Here is a 19,308-nt window from a genome sequence, read left to right as displayed (position 1 = left end):
TTTTTTGTTTGAGAATTTTGTTTGAAATTTTTTTGACAACCTTTGTTTCAAAATTTTTTGTTTAAAATTTTTTTTTGTTTGAAATTTTTTTCGTTTCAAAATTTTGTTTGAGATTTTTTCGTTTGAAATTTTTGTTTGAAATTTTTTTCGTTTGAAATTTTTTGTTTGCAAATTTTTGTTCGAAAATTTTGTTTAAAATTTTTTGTTTAAAATTTTTCGTTTCCAAATTTTTTTGTTTGAAATTTTTTGTTTCAAAATTTTGTTTGAAATTTTTTTCGCTTCAAAATTTTGTTTGAATTTTTTTTTGGTTTGAAATTTTTCGTTTCCAAATTTTTTCGTTTGAAATTTTTTGTTTTGAAATTTTTCGTTTCCAAATTTTTTCGTTTGAAATTTTTTGTTTGAAAATTTTTGTTCGAAAATTTTGTTTAAAATTTTTTGTTTGAAATTTTTCGTTTCCAAATTTTTTGTTTGAAATTTTTTGTTTCAAAATTTTTTCGTTTGAAATTTTTTGTTTGAATTTTTTTTTCGTTTCAAAATTTTGTTTCAAAGATTTTTGTTTGAAATTTTTTGTTTCAAAGTTTGGTTTGACATTTTTAAAGTTTGTGCACTTATTAGTAAAGAACCGGAACTGTTTAGAACAAAAACCTCTGGCAACATTGTGATGCAACAGTACACATCAGAACCTGGGGTTGTACTTGAAATGAAAAAACACAATTCATTGAAATGGATCATTTTATTACACTCCACATACATCCATACCAGATACTGGTTCTGGATATTGTCGATACAATGTATTTTGAACTTCTTGCACTAGTTTGTCTTTAGCATATAATTTTAATTCCAATTGAAGTCTTTTAAGATCTAATGCAATATCAATTGGTGGAAACTCAATGTCCATTTGATCACAAATAAACTGTTTATCAATACAGGTATGCACTAGCCGGAACTGTTTAGAACAAAAACATCTGGCAACATTGTGGTGCAATAGTACACGTCAGAACATGATAATGCAACGTCATCAGTTTTGCATCATATATAAGTATCGTTCGAGTTAGTATTCATGATAACGTCATCATGGCTACTTGTCTGCAGTTTCTAAACACACGTGATGTGATGAAATCATTTACCAAGATTACAGATTTACAACAGAATGTACCTTATAGAATCTTAGCTAGTCAAATGATCCCTACAAAGTTTGGATTAAGAATCGTAGTGAAGCTTGAAAATGATAAGAATATAATTTTACCAGCAAGATATTTACCCATGGAACCATCAAAACAAGAAGAACTGTTACGTTTCTTAAATACTGGATCTGTATCTTTATGTTATAAAAGACTCTTGGGTCGAAGTCATCAACTTGAATTTAGTACACAGCCAGATTCGTCAGCCATTGTGATGAAATCATGAATTCAAACGTCAGCACATTTCTTTCCAATGACGTCAGCTGTAGTTGTATGAATTTGGTTGGTCAGCATGACGTCAGTAACTGTGATGAAATCATGAATTCAAACGTCAGCATATTCCTTTCCAATGACGTCAGCAATAACTATAAACCAGCAAATACAGTGTCATCCCACGAAATCATTTGAGCAAGTGCTTTTCAGGAGGAAAGATGTGTACTTCTAACGATAAAGAGTTCATCTTCGCAAGCTATTATCCAATAAATATATTTCAAACAAAACATGTGATGATTGGTATCAGTGCTAGAACATTTGAACCTGTGATTCGATTGGGCAAAGCAGAACAATTTGGTGTACAACTGACCTGTGAAGAATGGCAAATATTATGTTCACGAATCGACCAAATGAACGATTATTTTCATGATGAGCTAAATGTGACCATAGTCAAATCATTAGGCTCAAATCATGAAGTGGTGCTGCGTACAGTCCTCGAAGAGAAGATGGTGCTGTTACGTAAAAAGAGTACATTCCATGTCTCTCGCAACATGGTGTATCTAACACAAACGGAATGGAACAAATTCATCAGCGTATTTCAGTGTGTGAAACATGCAGTGGAAGTGTGCAACAAAACTAGTATATTCCTGAAAAAGTACTATTTTGAAAAATGTGTTATGCATATTGTACAACATGTATCTAGATATTGTGATGGTTGTCAACATCGTTCGTGGGTGCATACCTGTATTGATAAACAGTTTATTTGTGATCAAATGGACATTGAGTTTCCACCAATTGATATTGCATTAGATCTTAAAAGACTTCAACTGAAATTAAAATTATATGCTAAAGACAAACTAGTGCAAGAAGTTCAAAATACATTGTATCGACAATATCCAGAACCAGTATCTGGTATGGATGTATGTGGAGTGTAATAAAATGATCCATTTCAATGAATTGTGTTTTTTCATTTCAAGTACAACCCCAGATTCTGATGTGTACTATTGCACCACAATGTTGCCAGAGGTTTTTGTTCTAAACAGTTCCGGTTCTTTACTAATAAGTGCACAAACTTTAAAAATGTCAAACCAAACTTTGAAACAAAAAAATTCAAACAAAAATCTTTGAAACAAAATTTTGAAACGAAAAAAAATTCAAACAAAAAATTTCAAACGAAAAAATTTTGAAACAAAAAATTTCAAACAAAAAATTTGGAAACGAAAAATTTCAAACAAAAAATTTTAAACAAAATTTTCGAACAAAAATTTTCAAACAAAAAATTTCAAACGAAAAAATTTGGAAACGAAAAATTTCAAAACAAAAAATTTCAAACGAAAAAATTTGGAAACGAAAAATTTCAAACAAAAATTTTAAACACAATTTTGAAACGAACAAATTTTTAAAAATTTCAAACGAAAAATTTTTCAAACAAAAATTTCAAACGAAAAAAAAATTTGAAACAAAAAAATTTGGAAACGAAAAAATTTTCAAAAACAAAAAAAAATTTCAAGCAAAAAAATTTCAAACTAAAAAATTTTTACGTTTCACGGTTAACCGTCAAACTTTATCCGGTTTTTAACTATTCGATTAACAAATAAACGGTTTTGATCATATTTATCAGTGAGTGCAAAATGTTGAACGAAACCAAGATTTTTAAATGTTAAACAAAACTTAAAACTGAATACAGCAAAGATATGAAAATCATCAACCAATCAGATTGCACGAAAGATAGTGATCAACCAATCAGATTGCAGGAAAGATAGTGATCATCCAATCAAATTGCATTAACTTTGCTAGTGTCAGATTACATCACCTTATGATTAAATTTTAAACTGTTGTAGCATGTATTGCCTTTCGTCTATGAGTCATAAGATTCAATAAGGTTAGCTATCAGATTTCAAATCAATCACCACCAATGATCTTAGACTATGAGCTGTGACTAAAGTTCAATGTATTGTTTCAAATTTCGCACCTTATGTTAAAATTCTGTTTATCACCATTCCCAAATTTAAAGAATACTTCTCTTGATATACCTAAGTCTTAGAGTTAATCATATCATTATATGTTCAATAAGGTCAATAATGTCCGTCAATTGTTTACCTGAGTAGAACCAACTGTTTTCTAGAAGTGTGTGTGTACTCAAACTTAAGAAGTACCACAACAAAGGAAATGAATCCCTGTACACTACCTCATCAAGGACAATCACGTGGTACATCGTATTGCTTACGTTTATATTTGGCGGGAATAATCAAAACCAATAACGCAATTCTCAAATTATCCTACAAAGTTTCAATGTACCAATGTCCTGGACTCCTACTTCCATCATAGGTCAATAACTGATTACGTGATCATAATGATTTACCCAATGAATGAGATACTATCCAATTTTAAGAACAATTACCAATTATTGATACGACAATAAGAAATGTACCCCTTCCAAAATTTAAGATTGGTACACAAATACACCTGTGTCTTATGAAAAAAAGTAATAAATCCTGTACTTATTCAATAATAAAGCCGGTCAATAACATATAAATTTTGAATATTTGACCATAAGAGGAATACCAACGGGTCCTAGAAAACGTTTACCGAATTTTGTTATTTGATAATTCCCAAATTTAAAAGGGAACATAAACATATAAAGGTAATAAACCTCTGTACATACCCATATAACATGCTAAATAGGGGTCAATAACCTCCGAAATTTGATTTTTGGTAGTTCTTTACCTATGAAAAGGGAACGATGTGGACCATCCAAATTTATAGTGGTACATATTGGAGACCTGTACTATGATACCAAATGCTTATATTAAACAATTTCTAAAACCGAGTGGATGAGCCAAAATACCCCTCCCAAATTTTTAAAGGATGCATCAATGTACCCATACCTTATGATAGGAAATGAACCTATATACATGACCATATAACCATATAAGGTAATAGAACCTCATCAAAGGGGAGAAATTGGGCCAAAAACCAAACACATGGTACAACATATTGCTTATGTTTATATTTAGCAATTTTTACCCATGAAAGGGAACAAGATGGACCACCCAAATTTATCATGATACATGTTGAGGCATGTACTATGATACCGAATCCCCTCCCGGGGTGCATCAATGTACCTATGTCTTATGATAGGGAATGAACACCTAACATTACCATATAAGGTAATAGGACCTCATCCAAAGGAATAAATTAGGTCAAAAACCAAACACGTGGTACAACGTAATGCTTACGTTTATATTTTGTCAATTTTGTACCCCTAAAAGGGAACGAGGTGGACCACCCAAATTTATCATAATACATATTAGAGTCTTGTACTATAATACCAAATGTTTAAATTGGGCAATTTCCAAAATTTAAGGGGTGGGCCAAAGTACCCCTCCCAAATTTTTAAAGGAGTGCACAAATATACCCATATCTTATGAAAGGTAATGGACCCTATACATGACCATATAACTAAATAGGATAATAACACCTCATCAAAGGGGATAAAATCGACCAAAAACCAAACACACGGTATAACGTATTGCTTACGTTTATATTTTGGCAATTTTGTACCCCTAGAAGGAAACGAGGTGGACCACCCAAATTTATCATAATACATGTTAGAGTCCAGTACTATAATACCAAATATATAAAATGATCAATTTGGGTGGGCCAAGGTACCCCTCCCAAATTTTTAAAGGGGTGCACAAATGTACCTATGTCTTATGATATGGAATAGACCCCTATACATAACCATATAAGGTAATAGGACTTCATCCAAGGAAATAAATTGGGCCAAAATACCAAACGTACTATAATACCAAATGTTTAAATTGGGCAATTTCTAAAAATGAAGGGGTGGGCCAAGGTACCCCTTTCAAATTTTTAAAGGGGTGCATTAATATACCCATGTCTTATGAAAGGTAATGGACCCCTGTATACGCCCATATAACCATATAGGGTAATAACACCTCATCAAAGGGATAACTTAGGTCGAAACAAAACACGTGGTATAACGTATTGCTTACGTTTATATTTTGGCAATTTTGTACCCCTAAAAGGGAACGAGGTGGACCACCCAAATTTATAGTGATCCATATTAGCGTCCTATACTATAATACCAAATGTTTAAATTGGGCAATTTCCAAAACTTAAGGGGTGGGCCAAGGTACCCCTCCCAAATTTTTCAAGGGGTGCATTAATATACCCATATGTTATGAAAGCTAATGGACCCCTGTATACGCCCATATAACCATATAGGGTAATAACACTTCATCAAAGGGGATAAATTAGGTCAAAAACCCCCGAAATTTGAATTTTTGGCAATTTTTTTACACATGAAAGGGAACGACATAGACCCCCAATACTGATAGAGGTACATACTATGGTCCTAGGCTACCACACCCAATTTTTAGATTTGGCAATTTCCAAAATTTAAGGGGTGGGCCAAGGTACCCCTCCCAAATTTTTCAAGGGGGTGCATTAATATACCTATGTCTTATGAAAGGGAATGGACCCCTGTATACGCCCTTATAACTATATAAGGTAATAGGACCTCATCCAAGGAGATAAATTAGGCCGAAAACCAAACACGTGGTATAACGTATTGCTTACGTTTATATTTTTGCCAATTTTGTACCCCTAAAAGGAAACGAGGTGGACCATCCAAATTTATCATAATACATATTAGGGTCCTGTATTATAATATCCAATGTTTAAATTGGGCAATTTCCAAAATTTAAGGGGTGGGCCAAGGTACCCTTCCCAAATTTTTCAAGGGGTGCATTAATATACCTATGTCTTATGAAAGGTAATGGACCCCTGTATACGCCCATATAGCCATATATGGGTAAAAACACCTCATCCAAGGGGATAAATTAGGTCGAAAACCAAACACGTGGTACAACGTATTGCTTACGTTTATATTTTGGCAATTTTGTACCCCTAAAAGGAAACAAGGTGGACCATCCAAATTTATCATGATACATATTAGGGTCCTATACTATAATACCAAATGTTTAAATTGGACAATTTCCAAAATTTAAGGGGTGGGCCAAGGTACCCCTCCCAAATTTTTAAAGGGGTGCATTAATGTACCCATGTCTTATGAAAGGGAATGGACCCCTGTATACGCCCATATAACTATATAGGGTAATAACACCTCATCCAAGGGGATAAATTAGGTCAAAAACCCCCGAAATTTGAATTTTTGGCAATTTTTTACCCATGAAAGGGAACGACATAGACACCCAATACTAATAGAGGTACATACTATGGTCCTAGGCTACCATACCAAATTTTTAGATTTGGCAATTTCCAAAATTTAAGGGGGGTGGTCCTATGTACCCCTGCCAAAATTTAGGGGGTGGGCCATGGTACCCCTGCCAAAATTTAGAGGGGGTGGTCCTAGGTACCCCTAGGTCATTGACCGCTGGCCAAGGTCATTGACCTTTGACCTATGACGTCACAAAATTTTTTGCTGACTCAGTTGCATATACGCGGACCCCTACTACTTACTTTATAATACTTTTGCTTTCTATTTACTCAACAGTAATCGCGAAAATAAAATGTTGTGTCATTATATTTATATTATTCATCTATCTCTTGTTTCTTTCTTCCTCATTCTCTGATTTGTTACAACAATTACTCATGTTTACATCAATTTAATAATTTTCTTTGTGTCACCATTGTTGATAACAGTGGATGTTGTAGACGAATTTCCTGATATGCGGAACCTCTGCTATTCAAAATATAGTCCAGGAACTTGTTTAGTGGCAGTTCCAATAATACATATGTCGTGATAACAACTGCAACTGTAGCCATACGGTACTTAAGAATCAAGTATTTATGCTATATTATAGATTTTTCCTAATACAAGATAACGGGAATAGAAAGTATGTGAAAATAAAAAAGTCTGCCTTAGGACAGAAAAGAGCGAAGAGTTCTGTCAAATTCTGTATTACAGCTCTTTCCTAATACAAGATATTGGGAAGAAAAAGTGTGATTTGGGACAGGGAAGAGTGGAAAATTTTGTCAAACCGCTGTATTATATAGCTCTTTCCTAATACAAGACGTCGGGGAAGAAAAGTACATGGAAATGAAAGGTCTCGCTCAGGACAGGGAGGAGTGGAAAATTTTGTCAAACCGCTGTATTATATAGCTCTTTCCTAATACAAGACGTCGGGGAAGACAAGTACATGGAAATGAAAGGTCTCGCTCAGGACAGGGAAGAGTGGAAAATTTTGTCAAACCTAATGGAACTATTCCTAATCTGGGAAGAAGAATGCTACATCACTGGCACTTTTGAAGAAAGTCATCACAAAAATTTGAATTTTATCACTTCAAACTAAGGGGAAAAATCCATACATCTACGTTCAGAAATCTCTATAGAGGAATTAGTAAATTAGACAAGCTCCTTCCCTTAAAGAGCCATTACTGTGCTACATACGTGGTAGACGAGTATACAACGTTGTATAAGACAACTAAAGAAAACTTAAACGAGAAATGAAGAACGATTCATATTAATTTAGTTTTTAAGGCTAACAGTGAAACAAATCTGCAATTTTAGCGTTTACGCACTGGTTCCCAACCAATGTATCGCACAACCCCACATAATATATCGCAAAATTTTAGACTTTATAAGTAATAAAACATTTAAGAATCAGTTAAAATTAATTTTGAGACAGGGTGTACCAGTCAACTCCTGCAGCAGCAGCATCTGTAATGCTCAATACTGCATACAGTCATTACTTTATAGAAACAAACTTTTACACTGTTATAATTTACATTATCGTTAATACGTATAAAAGTGGACACGTATGATGCGATTTAATGAGCGTTCAGCAAAGTGTATCGTCAGCCAAAAAAAGTTTGAAAACCATTGGTTTATGGTGTGCAGAAACAAAATAATTATGTAATCAGTGTTGCCACACTTGGTACAATTGTACCAAATTCAGCCCATTTTGTCATTAATCGGCCCGTTGGTACCACGCTGGCATTTTCAGCCCCTTCTGTGAAAAAGTTGGTACAATTCTACCCAATTCAGCACCATTTAACAAATACTTGTCACATTTCCAAAAGTGTCAGTAAGACTTTAGCTACATCTCACGTTACTCATACTGGACTCACGTTGGCCTCAAAAAATACTATTGAATATTCATTCTGTGATGCTGCACCGCATAACGCTACGAACTTTGTGTGGAAAATTCGTAATTCGAACTGTACCGGTAAACAAATGACGCTAGATAGGCGCATCTGCGCCGCGCATGAAGGAGACGAGAAGGAAGCAGTATGGTGGAAATTTGTTTGAAATCTTAAAAGAAGAAGCACACACCAAGTGTTGAATATTCCGAAGAAGAACAACGTGTGCTCAAGTAAGTCTATAAGTTACGTGTCGTAGTAAAAGCTTCATCTACTTCCACGGTTGTTCGGGGTCCTCCTTTGGACGTTTGTATTTTTTTTTTTTTAAAAAAGAGCCCTTTCTTGATTTAGACACTTGGAAAAGGAGGAAAGGCCTTCTAGAACTTTACCTCTTTTAGTTTCGTGTTACATAGCCATGTATTATATTGGTTTAAAACAATAAATTCAGCCCTTTTTGTTCCAATTTGGTACTATTTTTTAGCCCACTCCGGAGTTAGGACTGTGGCAACACTGGTGGTAATTCAACTTAGATAAAATGCTCGAAAAACTGCTTTACGAAAATGCTTCAAGTTTTATTCATTATTGTAAAGATTGTAAATAGCAGTCATAATGTTTAAGTGGTTTAGTCTACGATCTTGGAGAAATTAAACTCCGATATTCAATACACTATCTGAAAAACGGAGAAAATACTAACAACACTGATGATTGACAATATGAACGAGAAGTCACGTTTCACCTTTTCTTGAGAAGAAGCAACGGCAACAAAAGACAGTATTTGATGATGATTTTGAAAGGTGACGTGTTTTGTCATGTGTCTTGTTTCGTAGAATAGCGTTTCGGAGAAACTGGTCCATACTGGTTTTTCACGCTCAGCGTTGTCATGTTTCAAAGGACAGAACAATAACCCAAACGTGTGCTGCAATTCTCCCAAGAATGATAGATTTTATTTTTCACACAGATTTGTGGAAAATCTGTGCTGCACTGGAAGTATGCCGATATTTGTATTACATGTTGAGAAACTAATTCCATCGTTTGGGAATTGATTCCACCGTAATCATATACACAAATTCCAAATAAGAAACAAGTCAGTTCATAAATTCAGAAAGTCAAGATGGTTTGCATATTAGCACATCCTAAAGTGAAAAGGAATTTCCAGACGTGGAAGTGAAATTTTGCAAAATGGTACAATACGTGATTGGCTGTGAAAGAGCCAATCAGAGAGTAGTTTCCACGCGCCATTGGTTAGCCGAACGTTAAAACAGCCCATATAAGAAGTAGTAACCAGCTCATCTATCTCATTAAAGTGGTTTTGGTTAAAATTGTGGAAAACATTGTACAGAAAGGCATATTCGAGATATTAAGAGCAGATTTACGTCTGGTGAGGTTGGCCTTTTTCCGCATTTTAATGTAGTATCTCACTGTATTCATTTGGATAGTTTAAAATATAATCCACTGAAGACAAGTCGATTTTAAGAGTCTCACCTACATCTACGTTTCTTAGGGTTCATGACATTATTGTTCAATGCAAATGTATTTCTTTTATTTATATGTGCATTTGTGTGTGTGTGTGTGAGTGTATGTTCTTCTCGTTGCTATATATCACAATTGAACTTGCCTAATAAGACTCTACTGCGACTCGCACCTGTTTTTTAGATTTATGTGATTGTTGTTTTTCAATTTTCCTTTCGTCAAATATTTCTAATACTGAGGTACTGCAAAATTCTTCATGCGATTCTGCAAAACAGGAGTTAATCTAGGTGAATTAATTGTTGACATTTAGCCGCTGGGACACTTCTACAGAACAGGAATGAGTAAACTTGGCAACGCTGCACACTGATATCTCATTCTGCAAAACAGGATTCTGAAAAACCAGAGATAATAGTGTTTTGTTCCGACAATTTTCTCGAAACTCTGTCAAATTACTTTCTTGACTCTTTGTGGGAAAATAATCAATACTAAATTTAAACTTCGTCATAATCCATTCCTTCCAAACAACTCTTAGAGAGGTGCTCTACTCTTAAAGCGAATTTTCTTTGAATTGCAATGTCTATTATAATTTTGTTTATATTTCATAAAAAAAAAAAATGTGTTTGCTACTCTGTTCTTGACGACAACGGTTTTGGTTCAGCTCCAATACCAAAAATTGTATTCACTAATAGCATTTTAGAATCTCTTTATTCTCATAAATCGAATATATATACTTTAGTGCCTTCTTTAGAAAAGTCTGGATAGAGCATAAATGAAGAATAAAATCTTTGAATAAACTTACCTTTCCATGTAGTCTCCTTCTGGTCTAGACACATCCGCTGAGTAACTGAACACAAATATTCTTCCTTGGCCTCTGTACCATTTAATACTGTGCAAATCCCCACATTTATGCGTGTCAACCAAACACGGCAAAATGGCTTTCTCTCCAACAAGGGCGGACACGTCTTTCTGAGGAGCAGCTAAAAAGAAAGAAAAAAGTAATGTATCATATAATTTTATATACTGTTTCAGACATTACTTCTTAAATCAATTCATTATACGATTATTTATTATGACTTTTCAAGGAATTTGAATAGGTATTTGCAAAGGCCAAAAGTGCTTCAGTTAGTACTCACGATATTATGTATAGTATCAACATTATTTGGCTGTTTTCTTCAGAATTCTTAATCTATGTACTAAAGTTGTAATATTGGCTAGATTTTAATCCTTTATCCCTTTATTTCCGACGAATTTCAAACTTGAGTAATGTGCTTATTTCCTAACACAGGATACAGATGCATGCCAAAATTAACTAGCATCCGACAAATTTTGGGGACGTTATTGTGCAACAAAGCGACAGGCACGCGACAGATGATTCAAATATAGTTGGATCTCTTTTAGTTGGCTTAAATAAATTACAAATATCATCAAAAACTACACAAAGACGAAAACGATCAACAAAGTGTAAGAAAGAAAGGTAAAATATAGGTCAAAGGAGAATGTAGAAGTAAAGATTTAGCATATACATAACACAAAATAAAAAGAATCAGAGAACGCTAACCAGAGAACTAGCATGAAAAAAATCTATGTCACGATTAGTAAAACGAGTGTCTTGTCCCCATATAGTTAACACGATTAATCTATTCTACATGTTATATATTATCAGCCTATTCAGCACATTCAATTAAAATGAGTCGAATACTCAAAGGAACAATACAGAGTATACCTTTTCAACATGAACATCCTATCTCTTGGAGCAGGTTCAAGTCCAAATTATGTGAGAAAACAACGGTTATTTCTTGCACTTACAACGATATGCTCGTTCATGTGGCGTCAGGAATTATATGGTAATAGGTAGATGAATTCTGAAAAGAGGTGCTGTTGTAAAAGCTGCAGCAAATGTGATGAATGGGTAATTCTTTATCAGGTGCATAGTGCGAGATGAATATGTGCATAGTGAAGAGTGCCAATGAAGCAGAGGATTCCTTTATTATCTCCTCGAAGGTGATTTCAAAAGTTAGCGGGCAATATGTTCCTCGATATGTTGTAGTTTTAAGTCCTAATTAAGCCTTCTACTGCTGACATATTTGGTGACTGCCAAACACTTTTTGCTGGTATAATTTCACAAAAAATGAAAAAGTGAAACATTACAATATTCCACACAGAAAGTACATAGATTATTTATATAAATATTGTTAATAACTCATCAACCATGTTTTCTATCGTACAACATCTCGCTATCAATGTGACGGCAGTCGCATTAATGTCAGCAGTCAAAAGGTTAAGCTGTATGGTGAGTGTGTAACATGAATTTCTGAAGGTAGACATTATTTTGAAGAAACTACAATAAAATTGTAAATGTGCGAGCTGTATGTTCACTGTGAGATGTGTGTAACTACTACCATGAGGACGAGTATAAGACAGACATGAATTCATTTAGAAAAAATACAATAAAATGTTTTACTTTAACGTGCCACTATTATGCTTTTTAGGCGAAGGAAGCCAGGTTAAGTCAAATGAAATGAGAATATGAAAGGAAACGGGAATTCCCTGAGAAAAACAACGTTGTCGACCATAAATTCACTTGGTGAGGGATCAAACCAGGGACCTCACGCACCAGACGTAAGCGCTCTACCACTGAGCCACCGTGCTCTCTCGATGAATTTATGTAGAGATGTTCACCTGCGGCGAACGAAGAAGACAAGTGAGATATTGTTTGTAAATGGTGAACAAAACGAGTTCAGGATCAAGGCAGGATATTTGTAACAAGAACGTAGATCCAACGGTGTACTGTAGAGAGTAATCTGTACTGAAGTGGGACACTGATCTTCAAAGAATTGCATCAATATCGTTCAGATTAATTCATATTCTCCAGCGAAATGTTCATTGCTTCCAAGTAGTGAGTGAGCCGTTACCAGGGGAAGCAAAGATACTGGCTGGTTATAAAAAAGCAGTTTTGTCAGCAGAAGTCGTCAAAGTAATAGAAGTATTGAGATTTATCCGTCTTATATAAATTATACAGCAGTGTAGAGAGTCGAATACCTTGTGGTACGCCTGCTGTGATGTGTCAGATTTTGTATCATTGAATATTTGTATCCGATATCTAAACACGTCATTACAATTTCACTTTGACTATAAATACGTATACATGCTAGACAATTACCATTACTGGTTCCACTGGGTAAACGTTAATCTCATTCTCCTGTTTTCAATAACTTTCCAGTGACAGCATATCCACCTGATGGAGAAGCATTATATAGGGAGACTAAATCTATACAGGCATTTTTAAAAAGCGAGGTGACGCAGTGCAAAATGTTTATTTATAATATAAAAGTCAAGCACCAACCTATGTCAAAGTATATTTGCTAGTGTAGTTTATACTTTATCATAATCTAGCTTCCACTTTATAACTTTATTGTAAAACGAGGTTAAAAAAAACTGGTGGGTTTACAATTTTTACAGACACTATTTTTATTTTCTCGGAGGGATCGTACAATTGAAGGACATTAAATTCTAGATATAATATTACCTAGTTAATTGCTTATTTGCTGAAATATGTGAGAAAATTTTATATTTTTTCTTTTATGCTTAAAATAAGCTCATATAAGACACTTTACTTCCGTTCCATTTAATTTGGAGTTTGAAGTCTTCGGCGAATTCTGGGTGTAGAAAACTATCCACTTATCCTCCATAAATGAATGTCTCTAATAAACGAAACCTTAGCTCTATGCGTATTTCAGAATTATGAGATAATTAACTTTGCTAGTTATTCCAGGCCTTATAATTTCTAGCAATATAGCTATGTTATAACGGGCCTCACGCTGACATTAAAAGAATAAAAAGTATTACTAACTCGCTTGTCATCTACCAATGATTTCGTTACGTTCGAATGGATGATATTTAAAACTACTGACCCAAGTAATAACGCGCTTCCTTAAAGGGTTTTTAAAAGTTTCGTCTGTAAGTAAACTATTAATTAGGGATTCTTGAAACTATTAAGTTATATAAGGAAACTTTACTGTATATTCTTATTTTGTAGCTTCATATAGAGGTATATCTTTACATTAATTTTGAAACAGGGAAACAAACATTTTAGTAAATTATCTGTACAAGAAGAAAATTTCTAATTTCTGGAGAAAATATTAGATGGCAGATAATACTTTAAACAAACAAATTAAGTTTTATAAAAGTTTTTTAATGTACATTTAACAATTAAAGCAAACTTTCTCTTTCTCCTTAATGCATATTAGCTTAGGAAATTTAAAAAGAAAAAAAGAAATATAACATGCTATGACAACTACGTTAAACGCAATAACACTTTTGGTTTTGCAACATTTGAATTTTCCCTTATTTCAATAGAATTTTACAATTTTCATAGGAATACCTAAATAAAAAAACATTTGCGCTAATTAGTTCATCTAAATGTAATCTGCTTTACGTTTTTATTTTTTGGAAGAGCATGAAGAACATAACAAGAAATCAGTACTCGGTGTTGTTTCAGAAGAATAATATTCGACGGTTTGAACCTTCAAACACGCATATAGAGAGCGTTAATCTACTCGAAATAGTTTATTTAAACTATTTGAAAGCAGATAAATTGTCAATATTATGAAGAGATTCGCTTTGGAGAATCGTTGTAGCTATTATGATAGGTGTTCTTCAGTTTTGTTTCCCTGAGTCTCAGTAATCACATTTCCGTACTATACAAATTCTGGACAACATATCTTTTTCTTTTTCTTTTAATGAAAATTGCTTATTACGGAGTTGAAATGATCTCTTTGTATCATTTGGATTCTATATCGAGTCTTGAGAGCACATGTCTATTTTTTTCTCAGTATTGACTTCGTCAGCTATTTCTATAGCTTAATACCTGCTATGATAGCTTGAAATGCTAGCATGGATTAAAAGCCAATGACATGTTTAACTTAATCCCGAATGTACAACTATTTTAGTCACGATCCTGATTTTTTCCGACATTTTGAAAATTCGAAACAGTCTCCTGAAAAATTTAGACAACTAGAAATATGACATTCCTGATCTCAAGACTCGATATTATTATTATATCATTAATAACAATAGTAATAATAGTTAATTATTCAAACTTCGAGTTTTCTCCTCAACTTTCAAGTTGTAAGAATGCACCATATTACTGAAAATAACGTACTATCTTTTAAATGTTGAACAGCTTGAAGAATTTAACCAAAACACAGGTAGTAATTGGAATAATAAACGAATATAATGAAACTTCTTTCTCTAATAACCAGTATTGAAGTGAGGAACTATTATTTTCGTACAGTTATTGACATGCGCAAAATACTTAGGGTTCAAAATAAAATACACAAAGTAGAAATGTTTAAAAGTGAATTGAAAACCACTAAAGAAGATGCAAATTGCCACCACACGCATGAATCTATGATATCTATTTGGAAATGAGGGTCTGTTTACTTCTCTTGTTGCTTGTGTCAGTAATTTATTCAGAATATTGTATTTCGGATAGCTTTCAGGTGTAGATTTTAGAAATCACTATCAAATGAACATTATTACGCTCATAAATTTATTTCTTATACACAATTGGTGAAATGCACCAGAAACATTGGAGGCATTATGAGATACGTAAAAAGTCACTTGTGCATGTAAATGAGCATCTACTTCAATCAATTTTATTTATTTATATTTACATCCTTCGTCAGAAGCGAGACTAAATAAAACGAGACATACAACTTAAAGTTGGATCTGAGCACTTTTGGTAAGTTCAGGAATCGAACTCGGAACTCGATGCAAAAAAACACACACGCTAGCTAATACACCACAAGGGAGGGCAATAGTATCATGTATGTTTCTGAACTTACTTCTTCTTTCTAGAACGAATGTAGGCACGAGGGTACCCACTGACATCATTATTTTGGTTGTATAGAAGAAATAGAAAATATAAGCAGCAATTTTGCAGGATACATTTGGTTAGACATAAAATTACAGGGTGCACAGTAGGGCAGAAATGCAAAAGTGTTCAAAGAAAATTTGAGCTGAAAACTTTGAAATTGACGCACTTGCCAGTCTTAATCAGAGGATCAACGGCTTAATCGGCCAAGCAAATTTGGCCGTATTAAAGAATGAAAAAAATAAAACAACGTTGTTGAAAGTAACGGAAATTGACTGTTACTACAAAATAAACATTTCTGGTGTTCTTGTAACACCTGCAATACGTATTAAAATTGAAAAACTGTCTGCACAGCACATTATTTGGAAAAATATGTTTATGTAACAAGAGAATCATTAAGTGATATAGAGAGAAGTGATATAGTTAAGTTAAAAAGGGAACAACATTTACATTTCCCTTTAATACAAATTATAAACCAATGTTTCTTAAAAAAAAATTAAATCACACATTCTTACTTCTTGGTGATAAGGGATTTTTAGGATTTAGATTTCTGGGCTTTCGGCATCTAAGGCCATTTAGCTTGTCACGTATGAGGGATGACACCTCTCGGCGAGCACACTATCCGGGGAAAGAGAAGGAAGGGAGCGGCCTGGGACTATAGGTTAGGTACCACTCCAGCATCTGCCTGGTGTGAATGAGGAAAAGCCAGGGAAACCTCATTCAGGATGGCTGGTCTGAAAAAGCTTTTTACACTTTTTCGACCAATCGTCCCCACCGGGAATCGAACCCGGAACTGCTGGCACCGAAGGCGAGACTACGCTACGCGGGGCCATTTTCTGGTAATAAGTTGAAATGGCCATTTCTGCATTGTCAAAACATATTATGAAACGTAAGCGATGTTATCGAACTTATTATTTTAAAAAGTATGCACGTGTCTATTGAAACAGTTACTGCTATTCAATCTCCGTTACAGTATGTTCAGAACTTTTTCGATATCATATACCAATTTTTCGACTCAATTATCTTAATTTAAAACTGATTCGATGTTAACAAATATTTATTTCGAGACAGAATTTCCATGCTTCATTCTGCTCATCGTCAGGAAGAATGATTCACAGGAATGAACCCACAAATCTACTTGATTACTTACATAGCGAGAACGCGAACGAACTAGCTCGTGTTTATATTTCTGGTGCTGGGTCCACAAAGTAGAAACGCGAGCACTAAATCACGGTTAAAGTTCTTTATGCACTCCTCAAGGTGATATTTAACCTTGAAATGGACGAGATACAAGAAGGTACAAAAATATAGAATGAAAATCCTGTAACTCGTAAACTGGGTAATTTTTCAGTTCTCGTTTTCTATTCCTGATTATGAATGTTGAGAAAATACTTTTCTTATTTTTAATTTCATACGTTGACCAGATAGAAGCATTGTGACTCATCTTTAACTCAAGAAAATAATAATAGATTTTTTTTTAAACATTAACATTCACTAAGTAGTTTAGAATGTTCCTCCAATTTTTAATATTTGAACGACTTCCCATGGTTTTGGACTCAACATAGTCTTCTGAAATTCGAGTTTTAGTGACATCTGGCGGTAGTTAACACATGTTGATAGCTAATTAGTCCCAAGAAAAAACGTAAAAATAATTTTAGTAATTTCTTTAGTTTTTACCCCACCGTGCGGTAAGGCTGAATTACACACACAGAAAAATATATTCTGTTGCCCATGTATTTATGTATATAGTGCTCCACATTAAATACATTTAGGACTTAGTAGTCTGCGTTCTTCAAAACCAGAAGAAAATATCTCCGGTGTTTAGGTTTTAAGTATAAATCTCTAGAAGGATCTCACACAAAATATCATTAGAGTCAACAGCCATCACCTGCTGTGGTAAATTCATTAATTCAAGGTGATTGTGTGTAGCTTTCCCGGTGGAATACGAATCTTTTCTTTTGTTCTTCCTTAACATTGGCTGCACTAAACAATAGTTAAGACAAATCTTTTCTTCTTTTTTTAAATAAGGATTTCTTTCGTCTGAAGCTTTCTGTTTCTCTCGTCTTACTCCCTTATTTGTTTCACTCTAGTTTCCAAACGAAAATAATGTTCACACTTTCAGAAGCCTAACATTTATAATTTGCGTTGGAAGGATAGGTGAAGCTAAGTCGAAAATTTAGGTAGTCCCCAATGTTTCATGAAGTAAAAACGAAAAACGAAAAAAATCTTTGTATCAAGAAACAAAGACTTCCGAAAAACGATGTTCTAATTGAAGCAAGTAGAGGAAAGCTTTAATCATTTCAAGCGTCAGATACTAGTTTGTCTATCACAATATAACTCAAGTAAAAGATTATTCAATTTTGATCTAAAGCTTCTAATTAAAACCTGTTCCCTGAGTTGACATTCAGAACGAATAAGGGAGACGAGGTAGAAATACCACCTATTCAAAATTCTGTTGATATCTATAATGCAACAACAAAACTACTTTTGAAGATTATTCTTCGAAAATGGTTTCTGGTTTTTTCTAAATATATCGTGTATTTTATTTGAGTTACTCACATTTGTGATAGAAATCGATGTAAAAAATAAAGGGTTAATCCATAGAAAATACTTTTCGCTTGCTTCAGTTGTGTACAGCAATACTAGCTTTAAAATATATATAAAAATTGAGTTCTTTTCTTAGGGTAAAATAGATGTTTTTCCTTTTAAGGAACGAAATCCAATCTTTCACTACTATACAGGCAAAACCCTTTAACAAGATATATTGCTCATATGGTGAAGTCAAATCTGGTCTTATTTAAATACAAATACTTCCAGTGTATTACGAATTAAACACTTACGCAGTAACAACACATTTAGCATCTCAAGGTCTAACTTATAGCTAAGATTAAAAGAAGAAGATATCCTATTCATTGTTAAGTTTTTAATTAAACTGCGTGAGTTCAAAGTGGCTTCAAAATGAAATGAAAATATTTCAGTTTAAGGTCCCATGACTATGCCCTTCAGGTTTAGGGAGACGGATGATTAAGAAAAGTGAAAGATGATGAAAGAATTAGTGGGAGGAAACGGGAGTAACCAAGAAAACCCACGGACACGATGTTGTTTACCACACACTTACTTTAGCGGGGATAGAACCAGACTCTATGCACCTACACTAAGCGGTGCGTAGCTACTGCCCCCTCAGATAGGATTCAGTTAATAATTAATTAAACAATAAACTGGAGGTAAAACGAGGACGTACACATAGCATTGAAGTTCAAGTAAAAATTGATGGATTTGTTCTCTGATATCTTACACTTTTCTATGTATAAATGGATTTTGACTTATGGATCTAATAATGTGCTTGATCTACACAAAGAGTAAACCTTTTTATTAGTTTCCCCCAAATAGTATCTTGTCAAATATTATCCTAACCAAGAATATTTTCCTGTTTCAATT

At 33.8% G+C, this 19,308-nt stretch overlaps 1 protein-coding gene across 1 annotated transcript in view; it reads right to left on the bottom strand.

The window, feature by feature from the left end:
* nrm (neuromusculin) overlaps positions 1-19,308 on the bottom strand; it is an 851,931-nt gene that overhangs the window by 768,110 nt on the left and 64,513 nt on the right. The window contains exon 3 of the mRNA XM_081726627.1: positions 10,795-10,972. Coding sequence (XP_081582753.1) covers positions 10,795-10,972 — 178 coding nt within the window. The remainder of the gene's footprint in view (positions 1-10,794; positions 10,973-19,308) is intronic.

This window comes from Thermobia domestica, chromosome 9 (genome assembly GCF_964235325.1).
Source record: "Thermobia domestica chromosome 9, izTheDome1.hap1.1, whole genome shotgun sequence".
Taxonomy (NCBI): domain Eukaryota; kingdom Metazoa; phylum Arthropoda; class Insecta; order Zygentoma; family Lepismatidae; genus Thermobia; species Thermobia domestica.
This window is presented reverse-complemented; position numbering and strand designations above follow the sequence as displayed.